The sequence below is a fragment of the Varanus komodoensis genome, unplaced genomic scaffold, assembly GCF_004798865.1.
Source record: "Varanus komodoensis strain SLA01 unplaced genomic scaffold, ASM479886v1 scaffold10, whole genome shotgun sequence".
In the NCBI taxonomy this organism is placed as follows: domain Eukaryota; kingdom Metazoa; phylum Chordata; class Lepidosauria; order Squamata; family Varanidae; genus Varanus; species Varanus komodoensis.
The window spans coordinates 13907315-13923082 of NW_025335269.1; the positions used below are offsets into that span (position 1 = coordinate 13907315).

The 15768-nt window shown below is 39.6% G+C and overlaps 1 protein-coding gene across 4 annotated transcripts in view; it reads left to right on the top strand.

Annotated features, from left to right (window-relative positions):
* Window positions 1–15768, top strand: part of VPS41 (VPS41 subunit of HOPS complex) — a 131162-nt gene that overhangs the window by 55105 nt on the left and 60289 nt on the right. For all 4 annotated transcript variants that reach the window (XR_006417027.1, XM_044454333.1, XM_044454326.1 and 1 more), the window contains 2 exons: window positions 1666–1728; window positions 2142–2207. Coding sequence is in view for 3 of the 4 variants with exons in the window: in XM_044454333.1 (XP_044310268.1) it covers window positions 1666–1728; window positions 2142–2207 (129 nt within the window). In the remaining variant the exon portion in view is untranslated. The remainder of the gene's footprint in view (window positions 1–1665; window positions 1729–2141; window positions 2208–15768) is intronic.

The following is a 15768-nucleotide window of genomic DNA, read 5'->3' on the forward strand; positions in this document are numbered from 1 at the left end:
GGCTAAGACCTTTTTATTTAAGCAACATTTTAAATGCTAAATACAATTGAATTTTATCTGGCCAGGGCGGCTTATTTTATAATGTGTGTTTTAATTAAGATTATTTTATATGGATTTTAACTTGTTTTATCTATGTTGTAAGCCGCCCCGAGGCTTCGGCGAATGGGGCGGCATAAAAATGTTTTAATAAATAAATAAATAAATAAATAAATAATGGTCAAGTAGGATTTTTTTCTGCCATAGCCACCAGGGAATGTGTTCTAAATTCAGCTTCAGTCCATGCTCAGTCAAACCACGAATCCTCCCCTCCCCCCAATCCTTGCTATAGCCATTGTTTTTTAATCACCAGCTCCAGGGAGCCAAATGAGCTCAACCAAGCAGGAATGGGTGCTAGGTAGTGATTGTGTCTGCTGCTTGTGCCATTTCCCAGAGCAGCAGGAATCCATCTGGATCCATTAGTTCCAGGGAACAGATCATTCTGTCTAGTCTTCCATTCTTTCCGTTTGCATGAGCGACAACACTGTGTGATGCTCATACTAGTTGCAAACATATATATGGGATTTCCCATTGGCTTTAACAACAGAACATCTCCATGGTGATCTTTATTAATTTTAATGAAATAACTTCTTGCACACAGGAGTTCTCTGTGTACATCAGATCCCATGCCCACAGTAAACAACTTTTTAGGGCAAAATTGCTTGCTTTAGGGCAAAACTCTTAATAGCTGAACCCATAGTTCTGACAATGCCTGAACATGATGATGCACAAAAAGCATTTGAGGTTTTCTCTGCTGTAGTAATTATTCCTGGTGTGCACATGTGAACATTTTTGTACTGTATTTTAATTTGTTGTTATTTTTTAATCCTGCCTTTACTCCAAAAGGTTTAGGGTAGAGTTAGTGGCTTCCCCTCCTTTATCCTTGTAAGAATCCTGTGAGATAGGTTAAGATGATGAATTGTTTGGCCCAAGGTCATCCAATGACCTTCATGGGAATTTGAAGCTGGGCTCTCTCCACCACCCAGGCTTAATCCAGCATTTTATGCAATAGGGATTGAGAAATGGGAAGACTTGCCCCCTTTCCCCAAAAAGGTAGTTGCTTCTATTCTGTGTTTCTTAATATCCATTTGGGGACCTCACTCAGAAATTCACCACTGTATTACCTTAACATGGAAAAGTTTTGCTAAACAATTACTATGGAGAAACATTATATAATGATATACCTGATGTATTCTTCAAGGTAAATGTGTTAATATTTGTAGCATCTCTGAAGCAGCATTTTAATACATATGAAAACATATAAAAGTTGATAAGTGGGGATCTCAGAAAATAAACCAATACATGTCCTATGTTTTGTAGAAATTGATTTTTTAAAAATTTTAGTCAAGTTATCAATTCAATGAAAGTGACTAGTATAAAGCACAAAGTGCCCTTTGTCCTTCTGTAGGTTCTAGCAGCTTAATTGCATAGAAGCATTTTAGTGTTTCCATGAAATACTTTAATGAAATCAGGGGAAGCTTTGGATAATTTTAAGCATGAATGTGTGCTGCAAGGGTTTTTTTTTAAAAATAAACTAATACGTTTGCCATTTATGTTCACCTTCTGACTTCTGAAGTAGAATAAATATTGGCTCATTTAATACAGTGTTAAAAATATATCTGATTTTAGGTACAAGTATTTGGATTGTACACAGGGGAAGAATGCCATGAAACATTTGACTGTCCAATTAAAGTAAGTACTTGGTTAATTCTTAAAAAATGCTCACTTATAGTCATATCAGCGTATACCTAACATACTTCCACTCAATTTCAGGTATGAACAAGTGATAGTGTTTAATCATGATTTCTGTAAAGTCACAAATATGTGCTAGCTATAGGAATTTTCAAAGCCCTGGTCAAAAGAAAAAAAAAGTAGGACCATGAAGTTGGGTGGACAAACAAAATAAGTAAATGTCAAACCCAGTGGAATATGTAAACACTACAGAAACAACACTGGATGTTAATGTTATCAGAAAGTATGATTTGATGTAAATCAGTATATGATAACATCATTTAAATGATGGTGACTTCTTTGTATGCAAATTATTTTGCAACTCATAAAATCACATTATTAAAATAATAATGCATTGTCTTCTTTCTGTTTAGATTGTTGCTGTTCATCCTCAGTTTCTGAGATCTCACTGTAAGCAGTTTGTAACTGGAGGAAAGAAAGTAAGTTTCCCCATATTGTAATACTGTTTAAATGTTAACAGTCAATGTTAAGGATACAAGGGGATAGAATAGACATTTTTAGCCAAGGGATTTTGCTCTCTGAGTTACCATTTAGAATCTATCTTCCCTCATGGTAATTCAGAGAAATTTTTTAAGGAAATTAAAGATGAAATAGCATGCAACCTAGGCTTCTTTTCCATCTTGATAAAGCTTTCATTCCTAATTGCCAGACTTGGAAGCATTCAAAAAGTAGTTCAGAAGTCAAGACTCTAACCCACGATGACCTGATTATTTGGGGGATCCAGCATGAATAACACTAAGTCTAGGCAGTATAGCCTGTGATGAGGGGTGATATGAGTATTGGGACAAATAACTGTAATGCATTGTGCTGAGGAGTTAAGCTATCCAGTTGTTTCCATCGTCCAGCACAGGCATGAAGTTTAGCCATAAAGGCAACATACACTTTTTAGGCTTAACTGGTGTAAGAATCCTGTAAGGCCTCAGTGGCAATATGAGATTGACCACTACTGAGTGATGTGAATTCTTTGCTTCATCATTGAGATAAAGGTGTTTACATCCCCGCTTTTGCTGAACTTGGGATAGCTGGCCTTCTCTCACTCTCTCCCCTTTGTCTCCCAGAAAGGGGGCTTAGCTCGTGTATCCTGAAATTGGATCAAATCCATGGCAGGGGGTGTTGTTGTTTGGCTTTTCACTTGGAACCAGGATCACGCAAGTAACTAGTGCCCCAGAAGCAACTAGTCACAGTAACTAGTGCCCCAGAAGCAAAATTTGTCTCATCAGAACATCGTGTGTCTAAAGGGATGCCTGTAAGCTTTTCTTTGGGTTGTCTATTAGTAATCTGCACGCATGTTCCATCACTACATGTGTTCAGTAATCTTTGTGTCTTTGCCACAGGCGATTTTCTTCCTTACTCAGTTTCCTTGAATCTAAAGTGAGATGCCCTGATGGAACCAGGCTCCTGGGGTAGGGCAAAACTTTTTAGGGCCTACAAGTTCTCCTCCCCTGTTCTAAATCAATAATGTTTATAGCCTGTTTTTCATCATATTGTCCAAAAGCCAGCAAATATACTACATTAAAAATGTAAAGGGCAACAAAAATGATCAATGAGGAGCAACTACAACAACTGGGACTGCTTAGCTTAGAAAAATGGCTAGTAAGGGGAGACATGATAGAGGTGCTTAAAATAATGCATGGTGTGGAGAAAGTAGGAGGAGGAGAGATTTTTGTCCCTTTCCCATAACACTGAAATCTGGGGTCATCCCATGGAGCTGATTGGTGGAAGGTTTAGAAGAGATAAAAGGAAGTACTTCTTCACACAACTGTGAAATTTTCTGCGATGGGATGTGGTGATAGCCACCAATTTGGATGGCTTTAAAGAGGGATTGCACAGATTCATGGAGGAGAAGGCTATCCAGGGCTACTAACCTTTCTGTTTCGGTACTACCTCCTTTAGCAGAGGCAGCATGGCTGCATACACCATTTGCTGAGGAGCTTGGGTGGGCAGAGGTCTTGCCCCCATCCTACATGAGTGCTCCTGTGACCAACTGGTTTTGCCACCATGTGTACGGGTGCTGGATTAGATGGACCTTTGGTCTGATCCAGCATGGTTTCTCTTACATTCTTGACTTCATATGACTCCTTTGTCTATAGGAAACCTTTCCATTTCTCTATCATCTGTCCTAACAGTAGCTTCCTGGCCACAATCTAGGTAATGCATTAGGATGATCAAGCAAGGGGGAAGGTTTAAACTCTCCTACCTCCCATGCTAAAGTCTGGATCAGGTTCCATGCAAGCTGGGGTAAACATAAAAACAAAAGATCAAACTTTTAGCTGTGTCTTTGAAGTAGTGTCTGGCTTTGTCCTCAGAATCAAGTCCCTATGTGTGATTTGCATGCTGACTGATATGTCAAATTTGAAACTTTATTTTTCTTACACCATCAAACTTTTAGGATGTGGATATAATGGATTCCAGGCTTCCATTGCTATTTTAAAAGTTAGTAGTGCTCACATAGTTCCTGTTCATGTCCAGATTTCCAGTTGGGCTTGCTGATTTAATGGCTGATTATGCATCTTTCCAGGGTTTGTTTGTTTGTAACTGTTCAGTCTAGGGTTGGTATATGAGACTTGAGGTAAATCTATTTGTTTTTAGCAAAGTAGCTGGAACCTGGGTTACTACCAAGCATTCTTGGAGTCACTGGGCTATGCACAGGAGGGATACAGCAGATAGTGTATGATTCTCTGAGTGTATTACCATGTATGATTCAGAATCTCACCAAAAGCAAATCCAAAACAGTGCTGTGCCAGGCCATTTGGACTGCACTTGTTACTGAGAAGGGGGTTCCAGTGACTAAAGTGACATATAGTTGAAGATCTTGCTCTGAAGTATTGTGCTTTGCTTTCTTCTGCTTTCCTTATTGTTAATTGCATCTCTTTAATAAAATCTTTAGACCTCATCTATTAGTGTGCTCGGGATGCAGGTGGCACAGTGGTTTAAATTGCTGTGCTTCTGGGCTGGTTGATCGAAAGGTTGCCGGTTTGAATCTGCACAACGGGGTGAGTTCCCGTTGCTCTGTCCCAGCTCCTGCCAGCCTTGCAGTTCGAAAGCATGCAAATGCAAGTAGATAAAAAGGTACCACTTCGGTGGGCAGGTAACAGTGTTCCGTGCACTTCGGTGTTTAGTCAAACTGACCACATGACCACAGAGACTGTCTGGGGACAAACGCTGGCTCCCTTGGCTAGGAAACAGAGATAAGCACCACCCCCTAGAGTCAGACATGACTGGATTAACATCAAGGGGAAACCCTTACCTTTTATTAGTGTGCTCAGAACTGTTACCTCCGGGCAGCATAGTTATCTTTAACTCAGCCTAATGGAATCTCTAGATTTCAAGTTTATAGAGTTGTTGCGATGATAAATACAAGATAATCTCATACATGTTCACTTAAGCTCCATGGAAGAAGGGTGAAATGAAAAATCTAATACATAATTCTCATCTTTACTCCATAAGTTTTATAGCACCTACATCTTACTGTTTTGTTAAAAGCTAATATAGGGAGCAGTTGAGCCTGCTTACGGAGGATGATTGGAACTTGCTGTGCTCTTTAATACACTGTTCATATTTATGAAATAAAGTTGTAAATGGGCTTTAATGCTAATATTTTTGACAACAGGGAGAAAGATGCAGGGCATTTCTTGAGCAATGGCACTCTATGAAGTGGGAAACTAACATGTTTTCACCTGATCCTGAACAAAAACATACATGCACACACACACATATATACTAGGGATTTAACACATATCTTTGAAGGTCTTTGATTATTTGAGATATTTTATTATATTCTGCACTCTAGCAAATGATATATTAATTCCAAGAAGCTCCTTTAATGCTGAGCCAGAACCTCGGTCTTTTTAGCTCAATATTGTGTGTACTGACTGGATACAAACAACAAAACTGTGCCCTGAAAGTCCACTTAATATCTGATTGGGAATAATTAAAATAACATCTTTGATGAAGATGATAACATTTGTATATAGTGTTTTAACATGCTCACATACTTCATATCATAACTAGAGTAATCCTTACAAAAACCTCACAGAAAACATGAACAATACTTTAGTAGCTTAAGATATGGCTGAGGGATAGTTGTTTGCCAAAGGCCATCTAGTGAATTAATTGGTGAAGCAAGTTTTGAGCCTGGTTTGCTTCAAAGGCTTCTTTGCCACTCTGCTACACCAAGTTGTGTGCACATATACGTAGACACAGAGTGCACTTATTCAGTGCACTTTTGTGAATCTAGAGGCTATGACATATGCATAAGTCACTTTGCCCACATGGGTTTGCTCAGTCATTTCGATGGAGGAGGCAGCTCTCTAGCTCTATTTAATTAGAGGGGCAGAGCTCTCTCTCCATTGAAGTGAGTGGGGAAGCCTGTTCATACAGGAACCCTGTGTCCGTATCAGAGCTATAACCAAAGACAGTGCATGTGGCTGGTCTTGTTTTGTTTGTTCTGTTTTGATAGCAGCCTCCAAACACTTCACCGCCTAAGCCATTCTTGATAGAAGTGGTTTGCAGCTTGGTGAAAGGAACTGCAGTATGAAATCAGATGCCAAGAAAAAAAAGTACCCTCTGCTGTGGCCATGCAATCCTTTGTGCATATGTAAAATAATGTTTAAGTATTAGCCCAATGATAACTTCTTTAGAGGAAAACAGAGAGGGTGATGGTGTAATGAAAGGCATTGGAAGCACATGGCTACCTGTATGCTATGTAGTATTTCAAGGCAGGTGCATTGCTGCCTGCATGTATGAATTTGGCCTTTCACTAGCACATATGGATTGAAATTCTTATTGATCAGCTGGAACCCTGCTCTCAAAGAAGACCTAAAAGTGGTCTCTTGTATGTATTTCCTATTTGTTTTTCCCATTCCACTGTTGATTCTCTGACCATCCTCTTGCCGTTCTTTCACTCTCCCCTTAATTATCTTCAGTAGAATGGGAATGTGTGTCCATCAGAAGAGCTTTTGTGGATTCATCATCAAAATATACTCTTCTGACTTAATCATCAAGATAATTTTCATGAAATTAACATTCATGAGCTGTACCCATGGTACAGAGTATATCAACAACATTCACACACACTGTTCCTGTTTTGATTCTACTCTGGCTCCCACTGGAACCCCTGACTTTTGTTAGGATTGATGTGATGTCATGTTGCTACTATTATCTCCAGTGAGATAATATTTGAAAGCGCAGGTGGGATGGGTCATAACAGATGTAAGGCATTTTAGATAATCTGTGCATTTTAAACAACAGCTAGGGCTGTTGCATCAACTTTGTTTTTTAAGTAGGATCCCACAATGCACCAACCAGAGGAGGTGCAAAGAACACCTTCTATACTAAGGAATTTATTTTTAGTACCAGGACTGAACTGAGTTTCCACTAATTTCACGAGTCTAGTTACCCCATGCTTTATTTTAGCAGCTTTTAAAAAAGAGAGAAATTATTGGACATTAGAAACCCTGAAAATCACCCGGAAATATACCAATAGATCCCAGTCTACCTTCTGCCACTCCTGTTTCGAACACTGGTTTTATGCTTACCTCTTTGCTGTTTTTATGCCATATCAGCCCTATTCAAAGTGCATTTTTGATTATGCAATTTTTCTTTAGTGTTGCAAACCACATGTGGCTATTCTGTGATGTCTCTCTGGGCCCCAGGGAGTCCCACCTACTTTTCTCTGCTGCCCATCAGATCAGCTCTCAGCTGGGTGGCAGAAAAAAGATTACTGATATCTGAGTTGCTTTGTGAAAGTGAACAATACTCACCCTTGAAAGACTCTTGGGGTAGTAGAAACATTGATGATTTCCTTTTTACCAATGAGACTGTACTAACTAACAGAACCATTCCTGCCCCTTTCACACAGCAATTAAGTACAGTAACTTTAGAATGGAACACTTGACAGATGATGGTAACCCTACAATAATAATACATTGTAAATAATAGGGCATCCCCAGCTGAAGAAGATGTTGGAGTTTTGAAGCAAAAAGAAAAGACAAATAATACTGTTGTAGGCCATAACCTTCTACCTTTAAAAGAGGGTTTAATCTTAAAAAATAGCAGGGTGAAAGCTTGCTAAATGAAAGTGGGAGAGCTGAAATAAAGGTGTTCTTCAGTTAACCCTTAAAGAGCTGCCACATTTTCCAGCCTACTGGTTTAAATGAATTTTCTACTTAGACAGTAGAAATCATTTCAATACCATCTAGATGGTTAAAATTTCTAAAATAAACTGAAAAAAATGAAGGGATATATGAATTTTGGAATGAGCTGTTTGTTACTTTCCTTAATAAAATGTACCTTACATTGTGGTAAAATCTAAATATGTTATCATACTTTAAACGTATTGTTAAAACGTACAGTGGAAAGTGGCTGATAAAAAGAGCACATCTGTAGATCATTGCTACGTAAATGAAATGGTGTTGATGGCTTTGCAGTGTCAACCTTCAGTGAATGTACCAGTCATTTACCATATGGCTTGTAGTGTTGAGGATATTGGACAATGAAACACCGAGGAGGTACATGTTCTGTTGGCAACAGAAACTGATGTTTATCCTGTATCCGTTTCTGAAGAACATTATAAGGATAGTAACCTATTTGGTACTGATCTGGGAATTCTGGAGGATGCTGAAATAAACCATTACTAGAATAAGGTTGTCATTGGCACTTTTTGGAAGTTCTATCTGATCTAGCTCATCCAAGTAGATAGAGACTGTTGTAAGTGAGGAAGCTGGTCACTTTGGGCACATATTCTCAAGGGCTGCTGGCTGGTCTTCAGAAGAATCGGGGAGGAGGAGGAGCAGAGGTGCAGGAGGGAGTTGGTGAATGTGAGCCTTTCCCAGACATTGAGATGAGAAACAGAGGTGCTTATCTCAAGGCCAGACTCCCCAGGTCGGCAGGCAGTCTCTGGGAATAACCAAGATGTGAGGTTGGTGGGAGGGGACTTGGAGCAGGGGAGTTTCTCAGACACAGATGTGGAGGGCACAGCTCTTGACCCCATGATGCATCATCAGCAGACAAGGGTTGCCCATTTAGAAGATAGGTGTACAGAGAGGAGGCATGCCCATTTTCAGAAGGCCTGTCCTGAGGGACTGGAGGCCAGGCATGCTCAGAAGCAGAGTTCTTGGAAATGAATACTAGATTGGGTTCAACACTCTGTGCATGTTCAGATATTCATTTTGGGAGTTTGTGTTTGGAAAATGCTTCAGTCATTAAAGAACATCTTGCAAGAAAGGTCTGTGGCTTTGAGTGTGCAAAGTAAGGAACCCTAGGTCATGAAAGAAACCTCCCCAGCTAGTGCTTTTAGTAGGTTGGTTCTCATGAACCTGTATGCACACCAGGAACCCAAGCCATGGGAGTGGTCACCTTGTTCCACAGTGGAATTTCTGGGCAAATTATTATGTTCAATATGTCCTGAAAGAGTCACACCTACATTAAGATATATCTTAGATCAGGGTATGGAACCACCTTAAATCTGAGGTCCAATTTCCATTTCAAAGAGGCTCTCAGGGAGTGCATTACATTGGTGGACAAGGCCAAAAGCAAAAGTTACAGGGCCAAAATACTTGCATCTTTTGGGTTAAAGCTTTTACTAACAATAATTAAGTTTTTGGAGAGGCATATGTGATTCCACACCTTTGTCTTATACCAAGTAGAAATCTTGGATAACAAGTAAAATGGATAGCGAAAAACTATTTTGAAGGTTCAGCTGCTGTTACATGTATAGCAATAGAATTTGTATTTTTACTGTGAAGTCTGCCAAACACTGTCTCAGATATATTTTTTTAATTGCCCTGATTTTTAGTGTCAGCAAATCCAGTTTATCTTTTGCTTTGTGAGTAAGTAGGTGACCTTTACCTCTGAACCCCACAATATGTGCTTCATAATAACTGGTTGGATCACTTTGACAAATTATTAAATTGTCAGGATGCTGTTTGCAGCACAGTCCATTTTTAGAAACGGGGTAGTCAGCTGTTTGGCATTGCGTTGGTAGATGAAGAGTACCAGACAAGAAAGGCAGATTGCTTTGTAAGCTGTAAAATGTCAGTCAGTAAATACTGAGAGGTCCCATTTAAGTGAAGTAAGAGTAAATACCATGGCAATCTCTGTCCAGGTATTGGGCAATTTACCTTAAACCGTGTACATGTTTATTGCCTCTGTAGCTTCTAGGTGGGAATCACTGTCTAAATGAATGACGATTAAAATGTTTAGGGTAGAATCCTATGCATGTTTAGACAGATAAAACTTCTACAACTCCCATGCCTGGCTGGGCATACTCAGACATTGTAGAACATTTTTCCAGTCTAAACTTTCATAGGATGGCATGCTAAATGACCTATTGCTACTGCCCAATTACAACAGACAAGAGAACCAGGGATGTAAAAATCCAGGGCTTCACTACTGGCAGGTTAGGTTCTTTGTTACCCTCCCATGGCAGCCATTTTGGGGTGGTGTCCAGGAGAGTTACTCAAATCGCCAAATGAATCCATGGCCCAAAAGACTGCTTAATCCTTCCATAATCTGCAAAGAGAATCTGCCCCCTGCTCTCATGCACTCATGGAAACGTGCATGCGCCTCTCTGGCCTCTGTCTTTGATGTCATGGCAAAAGAGCAATATCAAGACCAAAGTATGTGCTATGTCATGACAAATTACACATTTTAAACATGCACTTTGCAGAGATGCAATAAATTAAGCTTTTAATATAGATTCTAGAATACAATAATTCTGCTCATTTCTGTTCTGGGAAAAGAGCATTTGGAAAATGATCAATTTAAATTTCATTCCATTGACACTGTTTCTAACATTGAATTTCTAATTGGGATGACTGAAAGATGCTCTAAGCACTCTAAAGACGGCTTATATGTAATTAACACTAGTGTTAATTGCTTAACAGATGTCATTAGATCAAAACAACAGACTTACTCCGATTCACTGCCACAAAGGAGACTATCAGCCTGATCCTGAATGTAATAGCAGCATATATCAGTGGTCCTGATCTCTCCAAGTATGAGCAAGGCTTACTTGGCAACCCTAGCTCTCAGACTCCCTTTAAGCAATAAGCAGTTTTAAGAGAGAGGCTAGAGGTTAGTGGCCCATAACATGATATGCAGGTGTAGTTCTTTCAGCCCTCCCCTCAGCGCTCCTGAAAATCACATCAGAGGTGACATTCACAAACCAACTGATTACACTGGTTGTGAGCAATGGAGTGCCAATCTGTCTCATCACCACGCATAAGAAACACTGAGCAGAGCTGGAGAAGGGCAGGGACCATCCAAGACTCCTGTTTGAGGCTTTCCTAGCAAAACACTCTGCACATTTTCATAACAGTTGTCCTAGGGAAAAGCGTGATTACAGCATACTCACTGAGGAAAGAAGTGGCACCCAAGGAGGTAACATCCACTCTTCTGAGCTACTTTCATAATTTTTTCCCATGGAAATTGGATGGAACCTCACTAAAATGATGGTCGTGTGTTTAAACTGTCTAAATGCCCATAAGTTCTCTGAAGCAACCCCGTCACATTTGCAGTGGGGACTCCCATGTATTGCAGAGGATTCCGTGATGGCATCCTGGCTGCACACTAGGACTAATGTGAAATCCCCTGCCACACTTCACTACCACATTCACAGTGGCTGATTAGGCAGCATTCAAATGATTTTCAGAGAGAAGGCAAAGCCCTTCAGGGAAGGGACAATTTAAGGGCATTTACCATGTTGCGGGAAGAAGCAGCTATTTTCATCTCTTTAAGCAAAATCCGAAAAGTGGTGGTGGGGGATCACTTATGGTAGCAGAGTCCACTGGTTTTTCATAGAATATTGATTGATTTATGCTAAAAAACAGTGGTAAATTTCTAAGCTTAAGTGGCAAATTTTAAAGACAGATGAAAGTACAGTCTGTGTCCTTTCCCTCACACTCAAAATGAGACAAATTAGCCCATCCCCTCCCACTATCCAGGGAGACGTGGATCCATACGTGTGTGTGTGTCTGTGTGGCACCATCATAGCTGTAATGCACACTCAGTTTGTGTAGGGCATTGATTAGTTTATTGCACCTCATTGCCTTGATCTGAACTTCAGGCTTCTTCTAGAACACATCTAATAATCTTCATTTAGGAGACAAGTAGGAGGAGTTACAATTTTGACTTTAAGGAAACTTTTCTTGGCATTATTTGTCTTCCCATTGATGGGCCCTGCCCCACAACTTCAAAAGTAGCTCTTGGATTCCCTAGAATACCATAGGTAAATAACTGCTTTGCGAAGTCCAAAATGAAGATGGGTAACAGTGGGTGCCAAACCCCAAAGTGGGTAGCAGTATGGCAAAAATCTCCAAGCTTTTAGGTGCTCATGATGGGAAAGGGATTAAAACAGCACATTACTGTTCACTTACTTGATGTTATTTTGGTAATGTAATGATCTGCTATACATACAAGAATTGATGGGACATGCTGCCTAAATACAGCAGTATTGTAACAAAGTATTAGAGAGATTTACCAGCAGAAAACGGATAGGGGAATGAAGTGTATTGCTGGGGAAGTGATTTTACAGTTGCTGCTGCGGCGGCTGCTATTGAAATATAAGTACTGAGAATGCTGACTGCTGGGATGTGGATTTATGGGAAATAAAGCCCTAAAATACTTTCTTCAACCAAGAAGAGGGGGGAACAACCATCTCTTGAAAACAGCTTTCTTTCTCTCATATTTAGCTCCCATTGAGCTCAAATTGCTCTCAGTGTTGTTATAATGACAATTCAATATTACAGGCTAGTGGAAGAAGAACTAAATAAATTAACCAACTGGTTTTAAGAAAAAATGCTCTATGAAATTTCTGGAAATTCTCTGTTGAAAGCTTTGTGTTCCTTGGGTCTCAATACTATAAGAAAAAGAGAGATGATGTATTTAATATCAGGAAACAGCGTTTAATGCTCGTAAATTAGCAGTAAGTTTTTAATGGGGGCAAATGGGGCCATTCACAAATTTGAACCTAACAGCATAGCAGCTGTTGGTGTTGGAAGAGACTAGATTTATTTCTAGAAACAAGTGCATTAATCAGTGACTTTTCTCATGCTTAGGCTTGAGAAAAGAAGATTCAGAGGAGGTATTCTTCTAGTACTTGAAAGGTTGTTATATGGATGAGGGCCAGAATTTCTTCTCAGGCATCCCAGAATGCAGGGTGCAGAATAATGGGTTCAAGTTAAGGGTAGCCAGCTGAACATCAGAAAAAGCTACCTGATTGTTAGAGTAATACAGCAAGAGAGCCAATTACCTAGGGAAGTCTTGGGCTCTCCCACACCAGAGGCATTCAACGTGCAGCTGGACAGCTGTCAGTTATGCATGCTTTAACTTGAAAGGCGAAACCAAACACCTTAGAGCACAGAACCATAGAAAACAAGTTATAAGTACCATACCAGATCAGAAGATCCACATCTTAGCAGTTCTTTCCTGATTGCCAATTATAGTGGGTGGGCCAGGCACTCACTTTTTCCTGACTTTTCAAGGGCCTGTATTTTGGATTCTGAAGAGGAGAAAGCCAAGGAAGAGCCAGGAGGTCCAAACGGGAGCAGCAAGCCTTTGAAGTTCTGCTTGGTTTCCCAGGCTGACCATGAGAGCAGAAGACATGGGAAAAGACCCAGGAGAGAAGGGAGAGCTGTTACTTTGCCCAGTTCCTGACCCAGTGATGAGCTGCCCTATTAGAGATGGGTCAGGAGAGATGAGCCAGCCTATTAGAGAGCTCGCGTAGGTCTCACTGGCTGACTGTCCCCCAGAAGGAGCCACTGTGAAGGTGGAGCCCATAGTGTTGATGAAAGAAAAGGATTGGGGAGAGGTTCTCAGTTTGGGCTCAACACTCACCCACTCTTTACATAAGCAGAGGCTATTGCTCAGCTTCTAGGAGGCTTTTAGAGCCAGTATAGGTCTGCATTAGGAAGGACAGCCTGGTGTTTTAGGGCCTAAGGCAAGAAAGGAAGAGTCTGGCTTACTAATACATTTTGGCAACTTGAAAGATAACCTGAATGAAATTGTCTTTATTTTGCTTCTAGCTGTTAATTCTGGGCTGAAACAGGATTCTCCAGCTCTTTTTGCACTGTGTGGCTAGATTGGCTCTATGTGGACTATTTAAGAGGCAGTCATAATCCACTGATTCCCTTTTCTGCTGTAGTACTAGTAGAACCATGCTGCACTAAGTAGGATCTGCACTCCCTCCATAGGGGAAAGACTGCTGCTTTTGGCAGCACTGAGTCATCGATCCAGATTGGAATCACTGGGAGTTAAGCAGGGAATCCCCATCTTTTCTCCAGTCACTGGAGGTAAGAGCAATTTAGAGTGCTATGAGGACATTTAAACTTTTAAAACAGTTAAAAGTCTATAAGCTCCTTCAAAGAACAGGGCATTTAAACTGGTCATGCAAGCAGAAGGTCTGGAAATCTGAGACTTCTGTTTTACAAGTCAGAAGCCTACCTCTGTTTGGTGGTTTACATTTAATTTATTAGGTGTATAATTTATTGCATGATTCAAAGCATAACAGCTGGTGCCCTGAAATAGAAGCAATGCTCCAAATAAATTGATTAAATTAAGTAATTGTACACAAGCTGTTAGGATCCAACCCAGTGTTTAATTTTCATTTTCCACATATAGATGCAAATACCCTACTAATGCTACTTCTAAATAAGAAAAGTGGTTCCTATTGATATATGTGGTTTAACATTGAATATAGCTGAAACAAATACTACTAACAAATATTAATATTTGCATTCTTGAATATATATGCCTTTGGGAAAGGTTTGAATTTGAATTAGTTTCAAGATGTTCAAATATAAATATTAGTTCTGTTTTGTATGTTATTATGTTATGCAAAATAGATTTATTTGACATTCTGAAAGTGTGTCAATGACTACAATTTGTTTTGCATTTCATAAGGAATTCAAATTTGTGTATGTTAGAGTTTACTGAGTGACATATAATGTTCACATCTCCCAATGAGAAGTATTAAAATCATGAAGTTAAGGTTTTTCTTCTAGTCTTCAATATATTCAATAATATCTGTAGATTTTCCTCATGTGGTTTTCTAGTATGTTCATAGAAGGAAGTAGAGTACCAGAGAAAACTAATAGATAATAAGAATTACTTCTCCAAAGCAGGAATTAGCAGAGATTACTGACTCTAGAACTTCCAGACGTGTCCTCAAAGCCCACTGTTTTTGTTTTGTTTAGTTTAGCATAGTCTATTGGGTTGCACAGGAAGAGTAGCAGATTTTCATATCTGGAACTAGAGAGGTCACAAGATACAGTTGGATCCTGGTCTTTCCTCTCCCTCCCCACACACCAGCATGCCCACTTTTTCCTCTTCTCATCATAATATTAGAACACTTCTTAGTTTGCTGCTCTGTCTATAGCCTTGGTGGTAAAAATCCCCAGTGTCCTTATGGCCTATGGAAAATGTCCAGGGGTTATAGGATCATGCCTTTAATTACATTTCTCTCTCTCTCTTGGTAGATCACAAAGCAAAACTTAAAACTAAGATACAAAGATGTGATGTAAAAAAAACCTATTTCCTTGCTTCTTTTCTTTTTACTAGATGTTTGGCAAATTAAACTGTAGAATGCATTTTGACATTTAAAAAATTACTTATTCCAGCAAGTATTTTATTGCCATTAAACTGAAGTTTGTAATCAATTCTTCATAGTACTAGTATTCACCTGCCTGTGAAGTCCAAACTAGAATAGACGGTTGGTTTTAAAGCATTCTCCCATTTAACATTCTCCCATTTCTGGTATGCAGAATTCTTGCTTGTTTCTGCACCTGTGGAATTTGAATTGGTAAAATATATGTTTCCCTGCCCTGTTCATCAACAGTTTTCTTGCAGAAAGCATATCGATTTAGAATTTAGAAGTTGTGGATAATTTATAGAGATTTTGCATACAATGAGATTACATGAGGTTTGATGACTCCCTAACATATGGATTATCAACGGCTGAGCTAAGAAATGCACATGATACAG